General features: G+C 45.5%; 1 protein-coding gene across 27 annotated transcripts in view; it reads left to right on the forward strand.

Moving 5' to 3' along the window:
• SCMH1 (Scm polycomb group protein homolog 1) overlaps positions 1-25,223 on the forward strand; it is a 225,838-nt gene extending 200,615 nt beyond the window's left edge. For 16 of the 27 annotated variants that reach the window (XM_073007426.1, XM_073007434.1, XM_073007433.1 and 13 more), the window contains 6 exons: positions 3,780-3,980; positions 6,080-6,271; positions 15,250-15,429; positions 18,391-18,456; positions 23,723-23,865; positions 24,131-25,223. In XM_073007426.1, the coding sequence (XP_072863527.1) occupies positions 3,780-3,980; positions 6,080-6,271; positions 15,250-15,429; positions 18,391-18,456; positions 23,723-23,865; positions 24,131-24,256 (908 nt within the window). In that variant the 3' untranslated portion in view covers positions 24,257-25,223. Of the gene's footprint in view, positions 1-3,779; positions 3,981-6,079; positions 6,272-15,249; positions 15,430-18,336; positions 18,457-23,722; positions 23,866-24,130 lie in introns of those variants that run through there. The other 11 variants (XM_073007428.1, XM_007979223.2, XM_007979222.2 and 8 more) reach the window with 5 other exon arrangements.
• The last annotated feature ends 1,134 nt before the right edge of the window (positions 25,224-26,357 follow it).

The following is a 26,357-nucleotide window of genomic DNA, read 5'->3' on the forward strand; positions in this document are numbered from 1 at the left end:
TTTGTATCTGGTTTATTTCACTCAATGTTTTAAAAAGCACCCATGTTCTTGTGCCTATCAGTAGTTCCTTCTTTTTTACTGCCAAGCAATATTCCATTAAATGAATATATACTCACATATTGCTTAATCACGGGGATATGATCAGATAAATGCATCATTAGCCAATATCCTCATTTTGTGAACATCATAGTGCGTCGATCTTCAACCTTTTTGGCACCAGGGACTGGTTTTGTGGACCATAAACCAGGGGCAGGGGGGATGGTTTCAGGATGAAATTGTTCCATCTCATATCATCAGCCATTAATTAGATTCTCATAAGGAGCACACAACCTAGATCCCTCACATGCGCAGTTTACAATAGGATTCATGCCCCTATGAGGATTTAATGCCACTGCTGATCTGACAGGAGGTAGTAGTGCTCACTCGCCTGCTGCTCAACTCCTGCTGTGCAACCCCTTTCCTAACAGGCTGTGGACCCCTGTATTGGTCTTCAGCCTGGGGGTTGGGGACCCCTGTCATAGTGTACTTACTCAAACCTAGATGGTATAGCCTATTGCTCCTAGGCTACAAACCTGTACAGTATGTTACTGTGCTATAGGCAGTTGCAGCACAATGGTAAATATTTGTGTATCTACATATGCATAAAGATAAAGAGGATACAGTAAAATTATGATTTAAAAGATTTTTTGAATGGTACACCTATACGGGGTACTTACCATGAATGGAGCTTGCAATACTAGAAGTTGCTCTGAGTGAGTGTAAATGAGTGGTGAGTGAATGTGAAGGCCTAGGACATTACTGTACACTACTGTAGACTTTATAAACACTGTACACTTTGGCTACACTAAATTTTTTTAATTTTCTTCAACAATAAATTAACCTTAGCGTACTGTAACTTTTTTACATTATAAACTTTTTAACTTTTTGACTTTTAATAACACTTAGCTTAAAATACATACATACTTTACAGCTGTACAAAAATATTTTATTTTTATAAGCTTTTTTCTATTTAAAAAACTTTTAGATTTATTTCATTTTTTTACTTTTTAAACTTTTTTGTTAAAACCCAAGACATACACACACATTAGCCTAGGCCTACACAAGATCAGGATCATCAGTGTCACTGTTTCCTATCTCCATATCTTGTGCCACTGGAAGGTCTTCAGGGACAATAACATGCATGGAGCTGTCATCCTGTGCTAACAATGCTTTCTCCTGGAATACCTCCTGAAGGACCTGCCTGAGGGTGTTTTACATTTAACTTTTTTAATAAGTAGGAGTACACTCTACAATAATGATAAGAAGTATACTAAATACACAAATCAGTAACATAGTCATTTATTATGTTACCAAGTATTATGTACTCTACATAATCCTATATGCTATACTTTTTTATATGCCTGGCAGTGCACTAGGTTTGTTTACACCAGCTTCCTCACAGACACACGAATAATGCATTATGCTATGACTTTACATTGGCTACAAGGTCACTAGGTGATAGGAATTTTTCAGCTCCTATGAGACCACTGTCATATATGCAGTCTGCCATTGACCAAAATGTCATTATGTGGCATATGACTGTACCACAATTTGTATATCTTCTCTTTTTGGTGGATATTTGGGTTGGTTCTAGTTTGGGGTTATTATGAATAAACTATTATGAATATTCTTATAGGTGTCTTTTTGTAGACACTTGTTTTTGTTTATTACTCTTCTTATCTCTCTGGGTTCCTGCATTTTTAGTTATTTCAGTAAAAGAGTCACATTACTAGATGTGAAAATTCTGTTTCTTAAAAGACTTCAGTTAATCCTTATTTTATTAGATCTACCTCACACTCACCTCCAGAGGCACCAACTCTGCCAGTTCTTAGGCCTTTTGCAAATTATGAGAGCGTGGTTCTCATCACTCCCCACTGCTACTTTAAGGTATGCAGCTTTGTTGAGTCTGTTGAGTCAGTCACTACCTTTCCAGTCTGCTTTCTACCTTCCTAAATTTTATTGTCATCTCCTCTCTTATCTGGCTCATTTTAGTGAGTTTTTGGAGAGAACATAGTTAAATGTATTTGTTCAATTCATCTTGTTTACCCTTTTCTTCTTTTTCGTTTTTATGTTTCTCCTGTCACTTCCCACATACCACCTCCCTACTTTCTGTTTTCCATTTCTTCTGTCCATGTTGGTTCTCCTTAGAATTAGAATTATGAAGGTGGAGAATCCTCAGAGAGCATCTGGCTCAGTCACTTCATTTTTCAGGTGGTGAACCTGAGACCCAAAGAGAACAACAGTCCATCCACAGGCCACCCCTTCAGCTAGTGAGCCACAACCACATAAGAAAGAAGAGTACTCACTACTCAAATGGGAAACTGGAAAGCAGATGGGGGAGAAAATGTCATTCCTGACCAGGTTGCTGTGGGTCCTAAGGAGAAAACAACTCCAGAGACAACTCTGTTAGGATGGCCTTAGTCTCCCATACCCACTGCACCCCTTCCCCACTGCAGTGCCAGGTGGAGGCCAGTAGCTAGGAGAGTGCTTAGCTGTCTTGGGACCCTCAGGCTCTTTTCACTTTTTTTTTTTTAGAGGGTCTCACTCTGTCATCCAGGCTGGAGTGCAGTGGCACGATTACAGCTCACTGCAGCCTTTAACTCCTAGGCCCAAGCAGTTCTCCCACCTCAGCCTCCCAAGTAGCTGGGACCACAGGCACATGCCACCTAGCAAATTTTTTGTAGAGATGTGGTCTCACTGTGTTGCCCAGGCTGGTCTCAAACTCCTGGCTTTAAGTGATCCTCCCGCCTCAGCCTCACAAAGTGCTGTGATTACAGACGTGAGCCACTGTGCCCAACTTTTTTTTTTTTCTTTTTTTCTTTTTTTTTTTTTTTTTGAGACCGAGTCTCACTCTGTTACCCAGGCTAGAGTGCAGTGGTGCGATCTCGGCTCCACTGCAAGCTCCGCCTTCCAGGTTCAAGTGATCTCCTGCCTCAGCCTCCCGAGTAGCTGGGATTACAGGCTCCCATCACCACGCCTAGCTATTTTTTTTTTTTTAAATTTTTAGTAGAGATAGGGTTTCACCATCTTGGCCAGGCTGGTCTCAAACTCCTGACCTCATGATCCACCTGCCTGAGCCTCCCAAAGTGCTGGGATTACAGGCGTGAGCCACCACGCCCAGCCCAACTTATTTTTTTTAATCTAATTTTTTTTTTAATTTTTACTATATTCTTTGGGCATGAATGTAGATGTAGAAGATAACAAAGGGACTTTAAGGCCCAAAACAGAAAGCAAGGCAAATGATCAATGGTGCAACTATTCTAAATCCAATGACATACATACACACATGCACTCACACACACACACACACACACACACACATATGCCCTTGCTAATATTCCCATTGCCCCACAGCTCCTTACACATATATGGTAAGAGGTACAAAGAATATGTGAGGCAACCAAGTACAAAAAAATTGAAGTATGTACAAGTGGGGAATTGTTTAGATTTTCTTTTCAGTGCACAGAAGACAAAGTGCAAACTCTGTGTCTTGGCCTTTGGTCTGGGCCACTCTTCCAGTCTTCCCACAGACTTTGATCATGCAGTTTGGGTTGGCAGTAGCTGGGCACAGCCTTTTCTTGACCCTCCACCTCTACCTCCCACAGCATTTCACCAGCTTAGCTGCTAGGAATTCTGTTAGGAACCAGAGGCCAAGGTATAAAAGATGGAATAAGATACCGTTCTCTGACTTCTCTATCCCAGAGACTCTTGAAGCTTCTTTGATTCTTTGTCTCCCATAGTTTGTATCTACTTGAACAAGAATGGCAGCACAGGCCCCCACTTAGATAAGAAGAAGGTCCAGCAACTCCCTGACCATTTTGGACCAGCCCGTGCCTCTGTGGTGTTGCAGCAGGCTGTCCAGGCCTGTATCGACTGTGCTTATCACCAGAAAACCGTCTTCAGCTTCCTCAAGCAAGGCCATGGTGGTGAGGTTATCTCAGGTAAGCACTGTTTGGCTCATATTGCCTCCCAGCCAGAAGGACCCACCTTCTCAACTGGTTGATTTCTTGTAAGGCATCCTGGTTCTCACTTCATACCTGTAGGCTCTGGAAAAATGTGAAGGTATTCCATTCCTTATCTCCAGCCCCCCAAGAGCCCCTCTGAGCCTTATGCATACCTCTGCCAAAGAGAATGCCCACAGATTCTGCTTCACTGAGCCTCTAAACCGATTCCCCCCATCTACCTGATTGGCCTATCCATACAGAAAGTATAGGAGAAAGAATCCAGAGGGGGCTATGTTGTGGCAGCAGAGGGGTTTCTCCAGACTGTCGCAGCCTCCCACCTGGTTTCAGGAACCAATGAACTCCTCTCTCATTCCTTTGACTCCTTAGCTTCCTGGTCCTAAACCAGGCCCAGTAGAAGAGAATTAAATCCCAGGGTGGTTGAGGAAAGTCATTTCCTTTTTCTTTACTGCTATGAGAGTTTGATTCAGTGGCACAATATATTTTGCTCTCACAGAATACTTACTTTTTCTACTGTGCCCTGATTCTGTTTCAGTTTTCCTAAATCCAAAATCCTATTTAGCCACTAAACCTATGAAGACTTGACCTAGAGCCTTTCAGTCTTAACTGATGCTATTCCATAAGCCCCTGCTTCTCCTCCCTAGCAGGCTGTAATAACCAGCTTCAGGAAACCCAGCTGGCATGGAAGACCCCATCAATAACCAGACTGTATTATTTTAGCAAACATTTATTGAACCCTTACTATGTGTCAGGTGATTGTCAGACACTGGCCAGGAGAAGGGGAGAATAGAAGATGACAGCTTAGGCTCTATACCAGTGAAAAAGAAGAATGTATGTGAGAAGTGCTATAGCTAACTGTGAGAAGTGCTATAATAGGGAAATGTGTACACAGTGGTGTGGGAACCCAGACCAGGGAGTAATTGACTGTGAGGAAGATGGAGCAGACAGGCAGGGAATTATTATAGAAGACTGGGAACTGGCCAGGTGCAGTGGCTCACACCTGTAATCCCAGCACTTTGGGAGGCTGAGGCGGGCGGATCACCTGAGGTCAGGAGTTCAAGACCAGCCTGGCCAACATGGCAAAACCCCGTCTCTACTAAAAAAAAACACAAAACATTAGCCAGGCATGGTGGTGCATGCCTGTAGTCCCAGATCCTCAGGAGGCTGAGGCAAGAGAATCACTTGAACCTGGGAGGCGGAGGTTGCAGTGAGCCGAAAGCGTGCCACTGCACTCCAGCCTGGGTGACAGAGCAAGACTCCATCTCAAGAAAAAAAAAAAGAAGACTGGGAAGTGCCTGGGAAATTAAGCCTTATGTTGCTTCTGAGGCCCAGGCTACTCCTTGGTCTCTTCTTTGTTTCTGTGTAGTGGTCTGTAGGAACCTAGCCTAACTGCCTCTCTTTAGCTGCTCTCACCTATACCCCCTCTAGGGTTCTTCTTCTGCCTCAAAATTGGTTCTTGAGAATGACCTATCTCCCCAAATCCCCAAGTCCTTGCTGCCCTCAGGGACAAATACACAGGTCTTTGCTTTGTAAGGATTATGCTGATACATTTTTACAGAAAAAGATGATAGAAAGTAAACTAACACGAAGCATGAAACAGTTCCAAATGTTGCTAAAATTCTATTGCCCTTATATAGATCGGAAATTGTGTACCCATACCATTGCTGGCTATGGCTATATTCTACTGTTCTGCCCAGCTTCTCTGTTCTTAGGCAGTTCTTGTGAAAATAGCACCCTAAATGAGCCGATTTCCTGGGGGAGGTCCAGCCAAGTGATGGAGCAGACAGAATTATGTTCACAGTTGTTTTCACAGGTTGAAAAAAATCATTCCAGAGCCCAGGGTGCAACAGACCTGGCCTGGCCACTCCCATATTTGCAAGCCCTTTACAGTTGGAGACAAAAATCAAAGCCCTCGAGGGAGGGAGTTAAAAGGAGGGAGGGAGGGAGGAAATGTGGGGCACTGATTCCCTTTGTGTAACCAGGTAAGCCTGAGACAAGCAGTGGGCTGTACTCTTCCTGCCCAGCGCTGTATTCCACTGCCAGGCTGACATGCTTGGCCCTGTTTACTCACTCCACAGCCGTGTTTGACCGGGAACAGCATACCCTCAACCTCCCAGCAGTCAACAGCATCACCTACGTCCTCCGCTTCCTGGAGAAACTCTGCCACAACCTTCGTAGTGACAATCTGTTTGGCAACCAGCCCTTTACACAGACTCACTTGTCACTCACTGCCACAGAGTACAGCCACAGCCACGACAGGTACCTACCAGGTAGGAGCTGGGTTGGGGCCTGGGCTGAGAGTGGGGGACAGGGCTAGCAGCAGCACCTGCAGGGGCCCAGGCCTTCAGAACTACTGGCCTGGCACCTACTATCCAGAGGTCTGCTCTTCTGTCCCTTACTTTTGCCATATCTGAGACTTTTCAGCCTCCTCTCATCTGCTTTTTCTTCAGGATCTTGTTTTCTGTCTCTGGGATCACTCCTATTTCCTCTAGATCCTTATGCCTAGATAAAAGGTGGTTCGCAGTTCCCCTTCTGAGTTTCAGACTGCATGTGGAGCCACCGAGAAGTCACAGAATGTCTCCCAGTGTGAACCTGGCAGCAAAGGCCTAACACATATCTCCCTTGTCAGCAGGAAGGTTTAGTCTCAGGCTACAGATTGAGAAATGTGCTCCCTGGTGATTGGCCATCTATTCTTTCCTTTGGCACATGGCCCTAACTTCCAGCACTGCCAGTCTAGCAAGTCAATTCAAGTTCCTGCTATTTCTAACTCGGCTGGAAAATAACTTTCTTAGTTAACATACCAGACCCACAATGGGAAAGCAGATGCCACGTGGCCAGATCAGTGACTAAGTACTTCCGAGAAAGATTAAAGATTCAATGGAACTCTCATCTCTCATCTGGAACCCAGGACACAGAACAAGGGAGGGAAGAAAAGCTCAGCCTTAAACATAGCAAGGTAGGTCATTACTGAGAGGGAGGAAAGGCCCTTAAAAAAGCCTTGCAGATTGTGTCTTGAGCAGAGAAATAGAGAGGGGTGCTGTCAGTGTGGGCGCTGTGCTGTCTGTTGATGGGAGGGCACAAGTCTGAAAGGTGTCTTTTCCGACCTTCCTCTACACAAACAAGTCTTGTTCCCACACTGCCTTCCCTGGTGTCTTTTCATCACAGTCTTAACAGAATCACCTCTGATAAAAGCACTGCTTCTAGAGAATGTGCCCAGAGAAGTGACTGTTCCCCCATTCCCCTTCCCCCTTTCCCTCATAGATTCTTCTGTACCCAAATCTGTATTGCTTATGTGACTTGCAAGCAGGTCAAAAAGATACCTGAATTTTAAATACTCTTTGTGGGGGCCAGACCATCTGATCCCTGCAGCCATTTCTGTGATCCCCTGGCTGATCCTTTTCTGTGGAGGGAATGTCTCACCTAACCCATGCTAGATTGCTTTCTTTCAGTACCAGAGTCTCTGAGAATAGAAAAAGGCATTTTGACTTGCAGTTAGAATGCTGCACTGGGAGTCTGGACTGGGCATGGTAGAGCTGGTACAGACAAAGGCAAGTTGTTAAATACCTCCAGTTAGGCATTCAGGAACTCTGATCTACGTTTCAGATGTGAAAATTAGGCCTACCTGGGATTCTGAAAGAATGGATGCATGAATGGGGGTAGCATATCCATGAGTGTAGCTGCTAGTTTAAAAAGAGATTTCTCCAAGAAATAGGAACTCCGAATTCTTAAATGGAATGTCATCATTAAGAAGTGAGAGAAATATACTGGTAGCAGCATTCAGAGACTGGCAGGGATGTACCTCATGGGCCTGCAGTCCCAAAAGTGGTTTGGGACTGGGGCATGACCTTTCCTGGGAATTCTGCCCCAATTTACATCTCTCTGATTCAGCCACTAGATAAGAGGAAGCAAACTTTAGCCAGACTCTTCTTGCCTCACCAACTAAGAGAAACAAAGACCAAGGTATCACATTCTGCCATTGGCTGCTACCTCTCCCTTCCCCATTTTCAGACAGATTAAGCCCACTTTTTGTGTCCTCCTCTGCTCTTAAGCTGTTTCTCATCATGGGTGCTCCACAACTTGTCTGCTCTCACTCTAGTTTCTATTTGCTTCCCTGAAATTAGCCTTTAACTATGCCCAGACAAGCCAGAGCCTTGCCTAAACTTCTAATTCCTCTGTGCTTCTTAAAAGTGTATCCTTTCTGCCTGCCTGCCTGCCTGCCTGCCTGCCTACCTTCCTGCCTGCTTGCCTGCCTTACTGACCCTTTGCCCCACCTCTGATCTTATCATTTCCTGTGTTTTTCCGATTAGTTACCCAAACCTCTGCCAAAGAGCTCAATCTGTACAAGAGCTGTCTTTTGCTTTGCCCTTTGGATCTGGTATTTATGACTCCTGCCCTTCTGCCTGGCTACACGCTTCTACTAGACATCCATAGGTACCACCTCTGTTATCTGGGTGCTTACTGGCCCTCTGCCTTTCCTATAGCATTGCCTCCAAACTACCCTACCACTTACAGTCCTGGCCCAACTGACCATGCACTTTCGATATAGCAGGTAGTCACCCAAAGCTCAGGGAGATTTCATATCCCATTAAGCTTTCCTACCTAAGTTGAGACTATTACTTTTTTCTCCAATATTTTATTTTAAAAATTTCAAACCTACAGAAAAATTACAAAAATAGCATAAGCAACCATAAATTCTTTGCCTACCTTTACCACTTAACTTTTTGCAGTATTTACTGTTTCTCCTAACTATATATACACATATAAATATACATACTTGTTGAATACCTGTATATTTAAAATATGTTTTTCATTTACTGAACCATTTGAGAATTAACTGCAGATGAGAGATTTTATCCTTAAATAGTTTTGTGTTTATCTCCTAAGAATAAGGAACATAATAGTATTATTATGATTGAGAAATTTAACATAAATAAAAACTAATGAGGCCAGGCACGGTGGCTCACGCCTGTAATCCCAGCACTTTGGGAGGCCAAGGCGGGCAGATCATGAGGTCAGGAGATCAAGACTATCCTGGCTAACACAGTGAAACCCCATCTCTACTAAAAATACAAAAAATTAGCCAGGTGTGGTGGCAGGCACCTGTAGTCCCAGCTACTTGGGAGGCTGAGGCAGGAGAATCGCGTGAACCCAGGAGGCGGAGCTTGCAGTGAGCAGCAATTGCGCCACTGCACTCCAGCCTGGGCGACAGAGCGAGACTCTGTCTCAAAAAGAAAAAAAAAATTAATGAAATTTAACATTAATAAAATACTACTAGGCCAGGTGCGGTGGCTCATGCCTGTAATCCCAGCACTGTGTGATGCCAAGGTGGGCAGATCACTTGAGGTCAGGAGTTCAAGACCAGCCAGGCCAACATGGTGAAACCCTGTATCTACTAAAAATTCAAAAATTAGCTGGGCATGGTGGTGCACACCTATAATCCCAGCTACTCGGGAGGCTGAAACAGGGGAATCACTTGAACCCAGGAGGCGGAGGTTGCAGTGAGCCAAGAGTGTGCCACTGCACTCCAGCCTGGGCAACAAAGTAAGACTCCATCTCCAAAATAATAATAATAAATAAATAAAATAAAATACTACTAGCTATTATATAGTTATATATATAGTTATATATGTTAGAATTTCCCCCAGTTGTCACACTAATGTCCTTTATAGCTGTTTTTTCCTAATCCAAGATTCAATAAAGGATCATCCACTGCATTTAATTCTCCTGTCTCTTTAGTTTCCTTTATCTAGAACAGTTATCCAGCTTTTTTTTTTTTTTTCTATCTTTCACGACATGACATTGGCATTTTGAATAATCCAGGCCAGTTGTTTTACTTTAGGTCATCAAATATTTACAAATACTTACTCTGTGCCTGATTCTATACTAGACTCTAGGGAGACAGAGGTGAGACAGACTCCATCCCTGCACTCAAAGAGCTGAGACAGGGAGAGATATGTGAACATGTATGTGGTCAAAGCAGAGCACAGAGGTACTCTGGCCCAGCAAAGCATGATGAGCAAGGAGTACAGTGAAAGAAGTCAAGGGAGGATTCCTGGGGGAGGCGATGTCAGAGCAGAGTCTCTTCTTCAGAACTATACATGTGGCTGGATCAAGTAAGAGGCTGGTGAAGACTAAGTAAAAGAAGCCCAGCTGGGCACAGTGGTTCATGCCTGTAATCCTAGCACTTTAGGAGGCCACGGCAGGTGGATCACCTGAGGTCGGGAGTTCGAGACCAACCTGGCTAACATGGTGAAACCCTGTCTCTACTAATAATACAAAAATTAGCTGGGCGTGGTGGTGCATGCCTGTAATCCCAGCTACTCGGGAGGCTGAGGCAGGAGAATCGCTTGAACCTGGGAGGCAGAGGTTGCAGTGAGCTGAGATTGCACCATTGCACTCCAGCCTGGGTGACAGAGCGAAACTCCATCTCAAAAAAAATTTTTTAAATATATTTTTTTTATCACTCTAAAAAATACTGAGAGTGGTGAAAAATATATTGTACCTACCTTCAGTATTAGCGACAATATGAACATGTATGTGGTCAAAACAGCACAGAGGTACTCTGGCCCAGCAAGGCATGATGAGCCAGGAGTACGGTGAAAGAAGAGGTCAAGGGAATATTCCTGGGGGAGGTGAGGTCAGAGCAGAACTATGCATGTGACTAGATCAAGTAAGTGGCTAGTGAAGACTAAGTAAAAGAGGCCCGGCCGGGTGCAGTAGCTCAGTATGAAGCAGAAGATTGTATTGATTTCACTGGTCCCAGTGACTATTAAGTTTAGCTGTAACTGAAATCTACACAGCATTAAACTCTGAGTCTGCTGTTTTAGGATTCTTAGGTTCCTCTCTGTTAGAGGAAGTGGTTCATTGCCCACGACAATGGTACCTTGTGCCTTTCTTTCCAGTTGTCATCCCGGTCTTCTGAGTTAGTTATAAACTGCCAGAATCCCAAGATTCACAGTGGTTAAAGCCAAATAAAAACTGAAATATCAGGATGTGCCCTGACCCCACATAGGTGTCCAACCTAGAATTGTCAGTTTTAAGATGATGCAAATGCTCATAATTCATTGAAGCACACTGTCTGGCACACGTCTGCTTTTCAGGTGGACCTTCTTGGGACCAGAGCTTAAACTTCAAGTGTCAGGAAGACCTCCAAGGCTCTCCTCATCCAAAAGAGATGCACCCAATACTGTCTGTCTTAATATCCTGTTTCTTTCCTTTGTTATAAGTACAATAGTTGCTAATATTTTTAGCTACCTGTATTTTGTCATCTGCCCCACTATAGTAAATATTCCATGAGTATAGGGACAATATCTTTTTCACCATTCTCAGTATCCATCATCCTAACTGTCACATGGTAAGTATTTAATAGTATTTGTTGAAAGAGTAGTAAAGGATGTGGGAAGTGGTTCAGAGAGGGACTTTTTTTTTTTTTTAACACTGAGAGTGATTTAAGCATGCACAAGGACTGTGCTATGTCTTTGGGTCCTGCGTTGGTGTAAGAATTTTCTTAGATCAACATCTCTAGTTCCTTGGTCACTCAGTTCACACCCATAAAGGGGAAAGCTTGGTTATGAGCATGGAATCTTTGCATCTTGGAAGTGGAAAGTACTCTAGAGATGATCTAGTATCTAGCCTAACACAAGAGGGTGGTCGTCTGACCTCTGCTTAAATATTCCTGATAACAGGTTTTCTCTTATCTTTGGCAATTGATTTTATTGTTGGGCAGTTCTGATTGCTAAAAGGCCCTCCTTTTTTTGTTTGTTTTTGTTTTTGTTTGTTTGAGCTGGACTTTCACTCTCGTTGCCCAGGCTGGAGTGCAATGGCACAATCTCAGCTCACTGCAACCTCCACCTCCCAGGTTCAAGCAATTCTCCTACCTCAGCCTCCTGAGTAGCTGGGATTACAGGCATGTGCCACCATGCCTGGCTAATTTTGTATTTTTAGTAGAGACGGGGTTTCTCCGTGTTGGTCAGGCTGATCTCGAACTCCCGACCTCAGGTGATCCACCCGCCTCGGCCTCCCAAAGTGCTGGGATTACAGGCATGAGCCACCGTGCCTGGCTAATTTTGTATTTTTAGTAGAGACGGGGTTTCTCCGTGTTGGTCAGGCTGATCTCGAACTCCCGACCTCAGGTGATCCACCCGCCTCGGCCTCCCAAAGTGCTGGGATTACAGGCATGAGCCACCGTGCCCAGCCAAAATGCCCTCCTTTTTAAGCTGAAATTTGCCTTCTTACAACTCCTGCCCCCATTGCACTGTCTGTATTCCAAAAGAGCAAATCTACCTCCAATCCTCTTCTTTTCCCATGACTGCCCACAGGGTGTTTCTCTCCCTTGACTTTTCTCCAGACGATGCCTTCCCAGGGCCTTTCCCCTTTGCCATGATCTTGAGGTTCCTCACCACCACTCTGCTCATCCTCCACCAGGAACTCTAATTGTTAAGGTCAGCTTTGCAATGTGATACTCTGAGAAGAGCTGCTTCTCACTAAAAATACATGCATAAGGGCTAGGTCCTTATCCATCTGTTTACCTCTGCATGTACCATAACTAGTATAGTGGCTGTCACACACACAAAGGGTGCTCAACAAATGTTTGTTTGATCCCAGTTGCTCCCATATCTCCAGCATATCAATAGTAAATTTTACACTGACCCTAGGAAGTTTAAGCATTTTTCATCTCCATTTTATAGATGGGCAAAGGAATCCTATAAAAAGGCAGTGATCATTGACTAATCAAGTCTTCCAGCCCCAGTCTTTGATACCTGGGCCAGTGGTTTCAAAGTCTGTTTTGTTTTACCAGTAGAACTCCTTTTTTTAAAAAAAAAAAAAAAAAAAAAAGTTTTTGGCAAAGGTAAAATTGTGTATGAAATTTGTACACACTCCAGTGCATAAAAATTAAAACCAGAGAAGCTGGGATGAGACCCATAGCTCTACTTACTTGGCCTCCCTGTGGAGGGCCCACAGGGCTCTGTAGAACACAGTTTGAAAGTACTGCAGTCTTCAGGCCAGCTGCGGTTCCTCACACCTATAATCCCAACACTTTGGGAGACCAAGGTGGGCAGATCACTTGAAGCCAGGAGTTCAAGACCTGCCTGGCCAACATGGCGAAATCCCATCTCTACTAAAAATACCAAAAAAAAAAAATCAGTGGGGCATGATCGCACGCACCTGTAGTCCCAACTACCTGGGAGGCTGAGGCACAAGAATTGCTTGAACGCAGGAGGTGGAGGTTGCAGTGGAGTGCAGTGAGATTGTGCCACTGCATTCCAGTCTGGGCGATAGAGTAAGACTCTGTCTCAAAAAAAAAAAAAGTATTTACAATCTTCTATCCTGGCACTGTCCTACCAAAGAGAGCCTCGTTTGATCAGCCTTGTGAGGACTAGGACCTCCCAGAGCTTTGGAGCATGATGCTTTCAGTATATCTCATTAGGATAAGATTTCATGACTTGCCATCAGTCCAGATTTTCAGACCCTTCAACTCAGAATCTGCGTCTCAGTGTTCTTAGCAATGCTGAAAGGAAGAGACACTGAATGGTTTGCATCAGCACCTGGTAAGCCCCTGGCTTTGTCATCATAATTATTCTTCACATCTGTTAGCTCATGTGAGGCAGACAATACTATCCCCAGTCTTAGCTGAATAAAATCAGAACTAGAAGGATGAGGTTACCTGCTGATAAATGCAGAAATTAGATGAAATATTTTTCTTGAACTATCACAGACAGATTTGCCACTTCAACTCCGAATGAAATACAAAATAACAATTTTTCACATTCATAAAGTTCATCCGTTTCCATTTTCTCATTTGATGTTCTCAGCATGATAGGGGATGATTTTTCCCCATTTTACACATGAAGAAACTGGTGCTTAGAGAAGACAAGCTACTTGTCTAGAATCACATACCTAGTGAAAGGCAGGAGCCCAGGTGTAGAACCCAGGTCTCCTATATCCTGGATTGGATTCCCATTCATGTCTCAAAATGGGACCCTGCTAGTCATTTATCCTGGAAAATAGGAATCAGAACCCTCATCTGCAGAAAGGAGGTGGGATATGGCTTAGGTATTATGGACCCTCAAAGACTTATCTTTTCAGAACCACTTCTAGAAAAGGGTTTCAATAATTAGCCTCCTTGATATAAAGGCAAATAGCTGTCTAATCCTAGATTTTACTTTGAGCTTACAGTTGCCAAGCAATTTTAGGTAGGTATTAGAAAGCAGTCCTTAAATCCTAAACCATCTTAACATTGAGGACTCACGGTGTGCCAGACAATGTGCTCAAAGTTAGTGTTCATCAGAGGCTCCGAATGAATCCCAAGCATTACCTAAACACTTGATGTCTTTGAAAAATGATAAAGGACAGTGTTATGCTCCAGTACTCAAGACACCCTCCACAAGCAGAGAATGCTGTGGCCTGGGCTGAGGAACTGATCTGGTTTGGGTAGAACCCAATCATGAGGAGTCTGCTTCGGGTTCTTTGTACAGTGATAGGGTGTTGCCGCCTGGTATTGGGCCATGGGACTGGGTAGAGAAACATCAGGGTAAGATTCCCTTTACAAGGAAAGACTTTCATAGCCATTCTTTTCTGATATTCACAAACTCCCTGGAAGAAAAGGACTTCCCATGTTGTAGATGAGGAGACTAAGATTCTCCGAGAAGCAGTCTGCTAAATGGCAGAGCCAGATTATACCCCTGGTTCTGATCTCTATGCCCAAGCTCACCACTCATCAACCCCAGATTCCTTGAAGTGTTTCTGTAGAATAGGGCAGATACAAAATGAGAGATGGAACATAGGAGCAGATTCTTTGCAAATAAGCCTTTAACCAAGCATCAAGAAGCATTTCTGACATGTCCTGCCGGTTGAGCAGAGGGTCACCTTTTAAAGTACCCTCATCTAAGCAAATGTATCCCAGCTCTAGCATGTTGTGTCTAAGGCAGTCTCTTCCATCCTAGAATAGCTCCATTTGTTTAAGATGTTCCTTATCCAGAAAAAGCATAGGGCATCTAGACCAGAAAAAGCCTCAAAGACCATCTAGTCTAAGAGAAAGAATTTCTAAAGAGACTGAAGTCCAGAGAGTGACACTGAGCTTGACTAAGGTCACCTCATGAGAGCCACAACCATGACTGGTACACAGGCCTCCTGAGTCCCTGCCTAGGGCTTTCTCTTTTGCTGTTGCTTGCTCTACTCAAACAGGTACCTGGGAGCCAGCACTCTGGCAGTCCTTCTAAGCTCTAACTCTGGTTTTCCTGTTTTTCAGGTGAAACCTTTGTCCTGGGGAATAGTCTGGCCCGGTCCTTGGAACCACACTCAGACTCAATGGACTCTGCCTCGAATCCCACCAACTTTGTCAGCACCTCCCAAAGGCACCGGCCCTTGCTTCCATCCTGTGGCCTCCCACCAAGCACTGCCTCAGCTGTGCGCAGGCTATGCTCCAGGGGTAAGCTTACCAGAGTCCTGGCCCTCCTTCCCTCCCTCACTCTTTCCTTCACTTCCTTCCTGAGCTCTGGGAGGCCAGACAGGACCTAGTTCTGTTGCCCTCTGCCTGGTGGTGGGACTAGGGGCTGGACTTACTCTTGTGCCTGACCTTGCACCTGGGAGGTAATTGGAGCTCCAGGATTGGCTTGAGTATAACAGAAACTAACAGCCAAAGACCTAGACCCAAAAGGAGCAGGGAAGGATTCATTCATTCATTCATCCATTAACTATTTATTTGAACTCCATCTGTGTTTGGCATGGGGAAGCAAAAATCAGTCACTTTTTGTCTTCAAAGTATTATGGGGAGACAGACACTATAAAACAATGTCTTGAGTGCAGTGACAGAGATGTGCTTTGGGTAATATGAAAATTACAAGGAGGAATACCTAACCCAAGCTTGGTGTTCAAGGGACACTTTCTTGAGGAAGTGATGCTTTGCCTGAGACTGTATAAATGGCCATATCAGGGCTGGTAGAGGAGGGAGAGCTTTCCAGGAAGAGGGGCAACATGAATAAGGGCAAAAGAATAAGAAATAGCACCGATTATACTAGGAACTGCATGCAATTTGGAATTGCTCAACCATAAAGTATAATACTGAGACTCAAAGAGAAAAGCCTGGAAAGGTCAAGGAATATATCATAAAAGACCTTAAATGGGCTTTTAATTAGAGGCAAGACAGGTTTGTGTTTTGAATAGATTATTGACTACTGTGTTGAGCATGAATTTGAGGAGGGACAAGACTAGAGAAACCTAAACAAGTTAGGAGGTTACTCAAGTGGGCCAGATCTGAAGTGACAAAGACCTGGTTTAGGTCAGACACCGAAGGTTTAGAGAAGAGAGAATGGATTTGAAAACTGTTCACAAGGTAAATTTAATCAGATTTGAGGATTTAATCAGATGTGAGGAAGAAGGGAGTGAGGACTGTCTCCCAGGTTTCTAGATGTGGTGGCCGGATAGATGGTGGTACCATCCACTGAGAGAGGGAACCCACCATAGAAGAGAAGGAAGGTCGGGGAGCCCATGGTCATGTAGATGACATCTAACAGGCAGTGACTATGCAGATCCAATCCTCAAGGAAGAGTGCTGGGCTGAAGTTAAATATTTAGGAGTCACCAGTGTATAAACAGCAGTTGAAATTTTAGGGTGAATGATACTCACTTCTCAGAAGTATGCAGTGAATGAAAATAACAGTTAACCAAAGATGAAGTCCTGGGAAGCAACAAAGCTTAGGAGGTGAGAACAGGAAGGCAGGCCCACCAAGGAGAAAAAGGAATATTCAAAGTGAGAAAAATCTGATATTGTGGTGGCCAGGACTACAGAGTGTATTTGAAGGAAAGCACAGCATAACAAAGTTCTGGCAAAAAAAGGGACTGAGAAACATCTATTGGATTCCACTATTTTGGGTAATTGGTGGATCTTAGCAAAAGCAGCCTTGGTGCTGTGGTGGAGGGGTGAAGGCAGATTGCACTGGGGACTTTGATGAGAAAAAAAGGCTGGTGATGAGTCAGACTCTTAAGTCAAAGATGATCTTTCAGAATGGGAGCCCTTCAAGCACGTATGTCAGCAGACAGCTTGCACCTTCCAAAAAGCAACAATTAAGAATATAGGAAAGAGGAGAAAGTAAGGCCTCAGGAGTGGTGGGATCAAGGGCATAGGCAGAGGCATCAGTCTTAAGCCAAAAGGAGGCATACTTTCTCTGAGAGAGGAGGGAAGATTGAGTGTGTCCATCAGTGAATAGAGAAAGGCCTGGTTAGGGAACGGGTTAGGAGGGCTGATAGACTGGACTAGTCTTAAAGAAGATGGGGAAAAATGGACCAAAGAAAAGCGGATGATTTGCAGGAAACCTCAGGGCCTAACTATGCTTGGAGACTAGTTGGCCAGTTTGCAAAAGCCATGGTTTTCTTCTGTGGTTCTTAGCAACCTAGTAGATATGGGATGAGAAAAGACAGCTTGAGAATTAAGGGGGTTTTTTGCTGAGCTAGTAGAGCAAGAGCTGGGAGGAAGGGGGGAGAGTATGTAAAGAAATCAGGAATCAGGAAGAGCAGTTTAAATCATCGACCACTAGATCTGGGAAGGCAGTCAGGGTGGGAAGGATACAAGGCTAAATTAGGATAGGGAAAATGGAAAGTTTGACATGCCAAAGAACTTTGTGATATAATGGTTATAGTGGACATAAGTCCCAAGAGAGCTGGAAAGATGGAAGGTTGGGGTCAGAGAATAGGATGCTTAAAATTCTGAAGTGGATTTGTTCCAAGGGATTGCAAGGACCAGACAGTGGTGTTGGCAGTAGGTATTTGGAGTAGAGTGGAGGTGAGAGTCACTGGAGGCATGGTAGCTGAATGGATTGCCTCCAAGGATTAGAGCAGGAGTTGGGGTAGAACAGTGGGTAGTGAGCTAAGTAACAAAAAGTCTTCATTTACCAAGGGGTAGAAATCCAGATATCTATGAGAACAGTGAGAAGGAAGAGCCAATGGTTGGGTACATGCTTGGCCTCCGAAGAACATGAGCTTTCATAGGAGGATGGTCTAGAAGCAGCAGTGGGGAGCCAGGAGAATGTAACTTCCACACCCTGATTCCAGCCTCCTCCAGCCCAGGGACACATGAGCGAGGTGTGAAAGTATAGGAAGACTCCATTAGCAAAGCCTGCAATGAAAAAAAGTCACCTCAGCAGAGAGAGAGCTTTCAGGAAGGCTGAGTCATGGGAAGAAGCCTGTGATGCCCCTCCCCCTCCCCAACCCCAGCAGGGCAGCAAAATGGAATCTAAAGGGGTCTCAAGTAGAGGCAGAGCTGAGGGCTGATTCTAGCCTCGGCTCCCTTGCCTTGAGACTTGGGTCAGTCATCTCACCTCTCAGGTCTTCCTCATATGCAGAATGTTCCTCATGTGCAAACTGGAGATGGTGACACCAACCTGGTCTTTCCACAGGAGTGTTAAAAGGATCAAATGAAAGAAGGGATATGGAATCATTTTGGAAACTAAATCGTTCCCCAGGTATGAGGGGAGTTACTGTTATTTTTATCTTCCCCAAGGCCCTGTTTCTGAGAAGAGTACTTTGTGATAGGCTGCCCTCCTGGCACTGGCCTCAGATGGTACTGTTGTTCCCTAGGCATCTCCTCTCTTCCTTGGAAACACACCATGAGTCTGTCTGCCAGGTCATTGTATAAATCTCTTTGCAGCCTGATGGTCTTCATGAGGCTACGAAAAGATTCATTCGGCTGGCCCTAGAATTGTCTTAAAGAATTTGGATGTTGAGTCTATTTCCTCTCTTACTGCATTAACCAGGATGATTAGGCACGAGCTTGTTAGTTGGCCTCTTGTGGATGTGCCTCACCTTCCTTAGTCATGCTCAGACTGAGACAACAAGCCCTCCCTGAAGAGTAAGTGCCAGCTGTACATGTTGAGGGGTGATGGGGAGAGCTTTGCCATAGGCTGTCTGCAGAGGGAATAGGAAAAGACAGGGCAAGTCACTTCCTCTCTCTTTTCACTGAATGCCCTCCCCTCTGAACTAAAGATGGTGATGATGCCTCCTTCAAGGGCTATTTTAAAGGTCAAATGAGTTGACAATGGTGGGGGTTCTTTATAATTTATAGAATATTGTTCATATATCAGGTCACTTTTTACCACTGCCACCCTGGTAGTTCATGCCACAGTGGTCTCTTGCCTGGATTGTCATAATGGCCTTTTTTTTTTTTTTTTTTTTTTTAATAGTGTCTCTTACTCTGTCACCCAGTGGAGTACAGTGGCTCAATTATGGCTCATTGCAGCCTCAACCTCCTGGGCTCAAGTGATCTTCCTCTCAAGCTACCTTCCAAGTAGCTGGGACTACAGGCATGCACCACCACACCCAGCTAGAGTTTTGCCATGTTGCCCAGGCTGGTCTCAAACTCCTGGGCTCAAGCAGTCTGCCTGCCTCAGCCTCCCAGAGTGCTGGGATTATAGGCATGAGCCACTGTGCCTGGCCTAATAGCCTCCTTCTTCTTTATTTATTTATTTATTTTTTTGAGACAGAGTCTCACTGTGTCACCCAGGCTGGAGTGCAGTGGCACAATCTTGGCTCGCTGCAACTTCCACCTTCTGGTTCAAGCGATTCTCCTGCCTCAGCCTCCCAAGTAGCTGGGATTACAGGCGCCCGCCACTATGCCCTGCTAATTTTTTGTATTTTTAGTAGAGATGGGGTTTCACCATGTTAGCCAGGCTGGCCTCAAACTCCTGACCTCATGATTTGCCCACCTGGCCTCCCAAAGTGCTGGGATTACAGGCGTGAGCCACCATGCCTGGCCAATAGCCTCCTTCTTAACTGGTCTCTTCATGTCCCCCTGAAGTCTGTTACCAACATAGATAATGAGAGTGGTCCTTCTCATTGCAAGTTGGTTCATGTAACTCCTGTGCTCAAAACCTACCTGTTTCACTCAGAAAAGCCAGTGGTTTTCCATGGTATACAGGGTCCTCTGTTATCTTCACTGCCACTTCCCTCCTCTTCCTCAACACACACATCCATGCCTCTCAGTGTTATTCTGTACCACTTTCTCCCTCATTCGCTTTCTTCTGACACATTGGCCTTCCTGCTAAATCCTACATGTGCTATTTGCTCTTCTGCCTCAAGGTCTTTGCTCAAATTTTGTCATTTTGGAGATGTCTCTCCTAATCACCATATAAATTAGCAACTTCCTACCACCTGCCCTCATGGAGTTTATATTCTAGAGGGAGTAGGCTGACAGACAAGCATATAAATATATAGTAGTATTAAATATGTGGGTCATCTTAGTCCATTTGGGCTGCTGTCACAAAGTTCCATGAACTGGGTGGCTTATAAACAACAATGTGTTTCTCACGGTCCTGGAGACTGGGAAGTCCAAGATCAAGGCACCAGCAGATTTGGTGTCTGATGAGGACCCACTTCCTGGTTCACAGACAGCCATCTTCTCACTGTAACCTTGTACAGCCGAAGGGGCAAGGGAGCTTTCTGCAGCCTGTTTGATAAGAGTACTAAACTCATTCATGAGGGCTCTGTCCAGAGGTCCCACCTCCTAATATATATCACCATGTGGGTGGGGAGGGGTAGGATTTCAACATAGGAATGTTGAGGGGATACATATTCAGTCAATAGCGTGTGTGTATTTATATATACTATCATATATGTGTGTATACTATCATGTATGTATGTATAGATGACACCTAGCTTCTGATTAGAGGAATTAGCTAAGATGGTCCAAGAAGGACACATTCTTGCATATACACTCTCTCCCCATATCTTCTCTCTGTTCTCCAGAGTCTCTGCACTTGGTTTCTCTCTTAGCATCACAGTAGACTTTTAAGATGGGGAGAAGTGAGTGGCTCACAGAGGCCCCTCCAGCTTTCCATCTATTAACACCTCCAAAAAGCCACTGGGATTTCTGTGACTCTAAGCAGCCCCTGCTGGCTCTAGCATACCTCTCCCCTGGTCTAGTCAGTGCCCAACTATAAGCTTGAAAAGACAATATGCTAGAATCTCTGCTCTAAAAGGGGCTGGGCTGGGCTGGGCTGGGCCGGGCCGGGCCAGACAAAGTGTACTTTGACTTTTTAGACCTGGGACCTAGAATGAAGACAAATGGGAGGAGATTCTCAGCCTTTGCAGGAGAGAGTTAAATATTAGGCCCTTCTACTTTAACAGGTGTGTGTGGTGGGGGGTTGTTTATTGCTTGTTTGTTTTTGAGACAGGGTCTTACTGTCACCCAGGCTGGAGTACAGTGGCATGATCATAGCTCACTGTTAACCTTGAACTCCTAGACTAAAGCCATCCTCACACCTCAGCTTCCTGAGTAGCTGGGACTATACTAGACCACCATACCCAGCTGATTTTTTTACTTGTTTTGTAGAGACAGGGTCTTGCAATGTTGCCCAGGGTGGTCTCAAACTCCTGGCCTCAAGCAATCTTCCTTGGCCACCCAAAGTGCTGGGATTCCAGCATGAGTCACTGTGCCCAGTGTCCAGGTGTGTGTTAGCTCTGCCACTTGAGGTTGAGGGGAACAGGTAGTTTGCAACAAGACACCTCTGGATGCTGCAGATATAGACATGAGCAAGGCAAAGACCCTGCCTCAAAAGAGACATAGTCTGGTTGGAAAGAAAAATATACAAGTAACTATTATCTGTGATCATTCATTTATCTAACAGATGTGTTTGAACATCTACTCTGGCAGACCAGGCACTCTTTTATGTGTCAGCAGCATAGCAGGGAACGAGAGAGAACTTACATTGTATAGGGAGGAGACAGATAAGAAACATAAAATAAATTAGTCCATGAAATTATTTTACATAACAATGTGTACTGTGGTAGAAAAAAAAAAACTAGGGTAATTGGATTGTAAAGAACTGTGTGCAGAATTGAGCATTTTTACAAGGAGATCAGGGAAGGCTTCTCTGTGGAATCAATATTTGAGGTAAGATCCAAATGTTGAGAAGTCAGGCATGAAAAGATTTGGGAAAAGAGCATTCCAGACAGAGGAAATTACATGTCAAAGGATAAATGCTTGGCTTATTCAAGAAGCAGAAAGAAGGCTAGTGTGTTTGAAGCACGGTGAGTAAGGGGTAAGTTGCGGGCAGGGGTTGCAGAGTGAAATGAGGCCGAAGGTAGGAAGGCTCAGCTGATGGAGTGCCTCATAGACACTGGAAAGCACAGGAAGGAATTCAGATTTCATTTCATGTGCAAAGGGAGGCCACTGCATTGAGTTTTTAGAAGGGGTTGACATGGTTCAATTACTGCTCTTTTTGTTTTTGTTTCTTTTGAGACAGGGTCTCGCTCTGTCACCCAGGCTGGACTGCAATGGCGCGATCACAGCTCACTGCAGCCTGGAACTCCTGGGATCAAACCATCCTCCTGCCTCAGCCTTCTGAGTAGCTAGGACTATAAGCATGTGCCACCATACCAGCTAATTTTTAAAAATTGTTTGTAGAGATGGGGATCTTGCTTTGTTGTCCAAGTTGGTCTTGAACTCCTGGGCTTAAGCAGTCCTCCCACGTCAGCATCCCAAAGTGCTGGGGTTATGGGCGTGAGCCACGATGCCCGGCCTAATCATTGCTTTGTAAAGGCTCCTTTACTGCTTCATGGAGAACAGAGATTACTAACGTGGTGTGATGGGGGAAAATGGGCACAGAATGATCTGTAACCAAGAATATACTAAATCCTTTGTGAGACCATTTATTTCAGTATTAGACCAGAAAAGTTTCATAAAGGAACTGATCCTTGAAGCCAAGACCTGCTTAGCTGAGTTGGAGTTTGCCCAAAGAAAATTAAAAATTGAAGGGAGAGAAGGGGACAGATTCCAAGCAGAGAGAAAAAAACATGTAAAAGATCTCTGACAGATGATGGTCAAAACACAGAGATCCCAAATCCCACAGGGGAAACAGGAGGAGTTATATCTGAGTCAAATTTGAGATGAAAGCTCTAAGCAAAACACTAAATTAACATTGAGATTCCTGGCAGCTAAAGCAAAAACTTTTCTGGCTGGGCGTGGTGGTTCACGCCTGTAATCCCAGCACTTTGGGAGGCCGAGGCGGGCAGATCACTTGAGGTCAGGGGTTCACGACCAGCCTGGCCAACATGGTGAAACCCCGTCTTTACTAATAATACAAAAATTAGTGCATGCCTGTAATCCCAGCTACTCAGGAGGCTGAGGCAGGACAGTCGCTTGAACCTGGGAGGCAGAAGTTGCAGTGAGCTGAGATGGCGCCACTGCACTCCAGCCCCTGGGTGACAGAGCGAGACTCCATCTCAAAAAAAGAAACCAAAAAAACCGTCTTCTGCCTTAGTGTATCAGGCTGTAATGAGGCCACCTATTCTCCAGGCCTTGGAAAAGAATCCAGGGTATTTTTTGCCCACGTGCCAAGGATTTGTCTCTAATCTTACCAGGCTACCAGTCTCTCTAGAAATGGTCTCCCAGAGCCAAGGCAAAAACAGCCCCACTCACCAGTCCCCCCAAGGCACCCAAATAGTCCCCTTACCATGTTGGTACCACTGTCTCAGGTTTGGGCTGAATCATAGCCTCAATGCAGAATTTCTTCTGGCCATTTCCAAAAATCAGATAGACCCTTAAAAAACAAAGATTTGACTTTCCCTTTGTGAAGAAACACTTCCCTCCCTCGGCTATCTCCAGTTCCTCGGCTCATGGTCTAGCACTGCTGTGAGCATCACCTAGAAGGCCACTGAGCTGTGCCAAGAAGAGTGGTGGGGATTTACAAACTAGTCCCCGCCCATTATAGTAGGTGCCCTCCTGTCCTGTAGGGTCGGACCGATACCTGGAGAGCCGGGATGCCTCTCGACTGAGTGGCCAGGACCCCTCCTCATGGACAGTCGAGGACGTGATGCAGTTTGTCCAGGAAGCTGATCCTCAGCTTGGACCCCACGCTGACCTCTTTCGCAAACACGTAGGTGCTCCTGCCTGACCTCTCAGTAGGAACGTGTGTGGAGAGCCTCACCTGGTGGGGACAGTAGGAGATGTCTGGGGAGGAGGGATGCTTAGAGACAAAGGTTGAGGAGAACAGGTAGGCTTCAGCGTCACAGCAGGTGAACTGGACTCCCATGTGGCAGGCACTTCCCAGGATGGCCTGTAATCAGAACCTGGGGTGGTCAGACCAACCAGGACTCTGATGGCGCCTTCCCTCCACTTCTGCCCACCTCCCCACCCCCCAGGAGATCGATGGCAAGGCCCTGCTGCTGCTGCGCAGTGACATGATGATGAAGTACATGGGCCTGAAGCTGGGGCCTGCGCTCAAGCTCTCCTACCACATTGACCGGCTGAAGCAGGGCAAGTTCTGAACTGGGAGAGGCAGCCTAGACAACCAAGTGGTCAGCAGGTGGGGGCATTCTTCTAGTAATGAGGGGCATCAGCCCACCCCAGGCACCTCAGTGGGGTTCCGGGCCACCTCAGGACTCCAAGAGGCTATGTGGAGGTACCAGTCCTAGCCACAGCTGCCATGATATGTCCTTCCATGAAGGACTGAGGAGGGAGAGTGGGGATCCAGGGCTGGTGCTGCTCTTCCCTCAGCTCTGCTGGGGATCTAAGGTCCCTCTATTTATTTCTTACGCTTGGTTGGCCTCTCAACCAGGAGTTTAGGCTGAATGCCTTCCAAGTGATGGAGGAAAAGGCCAACTTTGTCCTGGTCTTGCTGTGGCACCCCATCACCCCACAGCTCCTACCTTCTCATCAGATTCCCCTGAATCCAAACTCATGGTGCAAACCTCTACCTTTTTACAAAAAGATCTCATTGTTAATTTATTGTTTCTGGCACTTGGGCAAACCCTGTAGTTAATACTCCTTCCACACTAGACACTGGGTTTCAGGAGGAGGGAGACTGCCCTGCCTTGATCCCAGAGAGGCCTTCTCCAGATAGGCGTGGCCCCTCTTCAGAGGACCCTGAAGTGGAGAGACCCATAAAGCCTTGACCACATCACTCCATATGGGGAGAAGGATCCCTGCCATCTTCTCCTCTCTTCATGGGGCCCTTCTGCAGCCCTAGGCCTCATCTGTGGGAAGGGAGTCCCTGGCCCATACTGCCCCCACCACAGCTCCTTGCCCTGGCCAGAACTGCTGTTGAAGAAGATCAGGCCGTATGATCTTAGGCCAAGAAGGCCCTAAGGGGGATGGGAGGGCAGGTTTTCCAGGCTGGAGTCGGTTCTACCCACTCTGCTGTCCATATGCTTCCTTGTAAGCAAGTCAGCAGCACAGCTGCCATCTGGACTTATTTTATGTCAATCTGTTTATAAATAAAAACCAATATAGATACCAGTGTCTTTTTAATCAGTTAACAGCCAAATCACTATGCATTCATTAGACCAGTCATTCCCCTTCTCTTGGTCTTAGTTTTCTCATATATAAAACAAGGCTGGGTGCACTGGCTCATGCCAGTAATCTCAGCACTTTGGGAGGCCAAGGTGGGAGGGTCTCTTGAACTCAGGAGTTTGAGACCAGCCTGGGCAACATGGTGAAACCCCAGCTCTACAAAAACACAAAAATTAGCCTGCCGTGGTGGCGCATACCTGTAGTCCCAGCTGCTTGGGGAGCCGAGGTGAGGGGATGACTTGAGCCTAGGAGATCGAGGCTGCAGTGAGCCGTATTCACACCACTGTACTCCAGCCTAGGTGACAATTTGAGACCCCATCTCAAATAAATAAAGTGGTAGAGCTTGGACAAAATGATTCCTAAGTGTCCTTCTAATTCCAGCAGTCCCTAAAGAACAGGTGGTCTTCCAAATGCCTACCAGAGCCCCAGCATCACATAGGCCCCTTGGAAGGTTAGTATGTGAATCCAGTCTCCACCCTCAAAGGGCTTTGCTGTGTGCAGCTAGACAGTAGTAAGCACAGCAGCTATGTAAAGCCACAGCAGGAAGGAGCAATCTTAGGTCAGCAACTCCTACAAGTCTCAGTGGCTGGGCATGTCCTCACTCATATAGGGTGGGGAAAGATGTAGGCCAGTCCAGCCAGGTCAGGCCTGCACTGTACCACTTGTGCTGACCAGGGGCCAGGCACACAACTCCAGGGCCACACGTTGTGTTTATAATTGGAGTACAGGGTTTGCAGGAGGAAGAGAAGGCATAGGGGGGCAGCAGGTCAGTGCAGTATAACCTGATAGTAACAATAACCAACACTTTTATATCACTGTGTGCCACACGAGCTGCTTACATTAATTAGAACTCTTCGCAACAAACCCATTTTATGGATAAGGAAACTTAAGTTCAGGTCACACAGGCAGGAAGCGCCAAAGCAGGCATTTGACTGTAAGGCTGAGGTTCTAGCCAGCCCACCTGTGTGCCAGGAAGCTTTGGGTGGGTCATTTCCTTTCTCTGGGCCCATCTGGCTATGAGATATTTGCATGAGGAGACTTGTGAAGGCCCTTCCAGCTTTCACCAGTGACAAGTTC

The sequence above is a fragment of the Chlorocebus sabaeus genome, chromosome 20 (genome assembly GCF_047675955.1).
Source record: "Chlorocebus sabaeus isolate Y175 chromosome 20, mChlSab1.0.hap1, whole genome shotgun sequence".
NCBI classification, from domain to species: domain Eukaryota; kingdom Metazoa; phylum Chordata; class Mammalia; order Primates; family Cercopithecidae; genus Chlorocebus; species Chlorocebus sabaeus.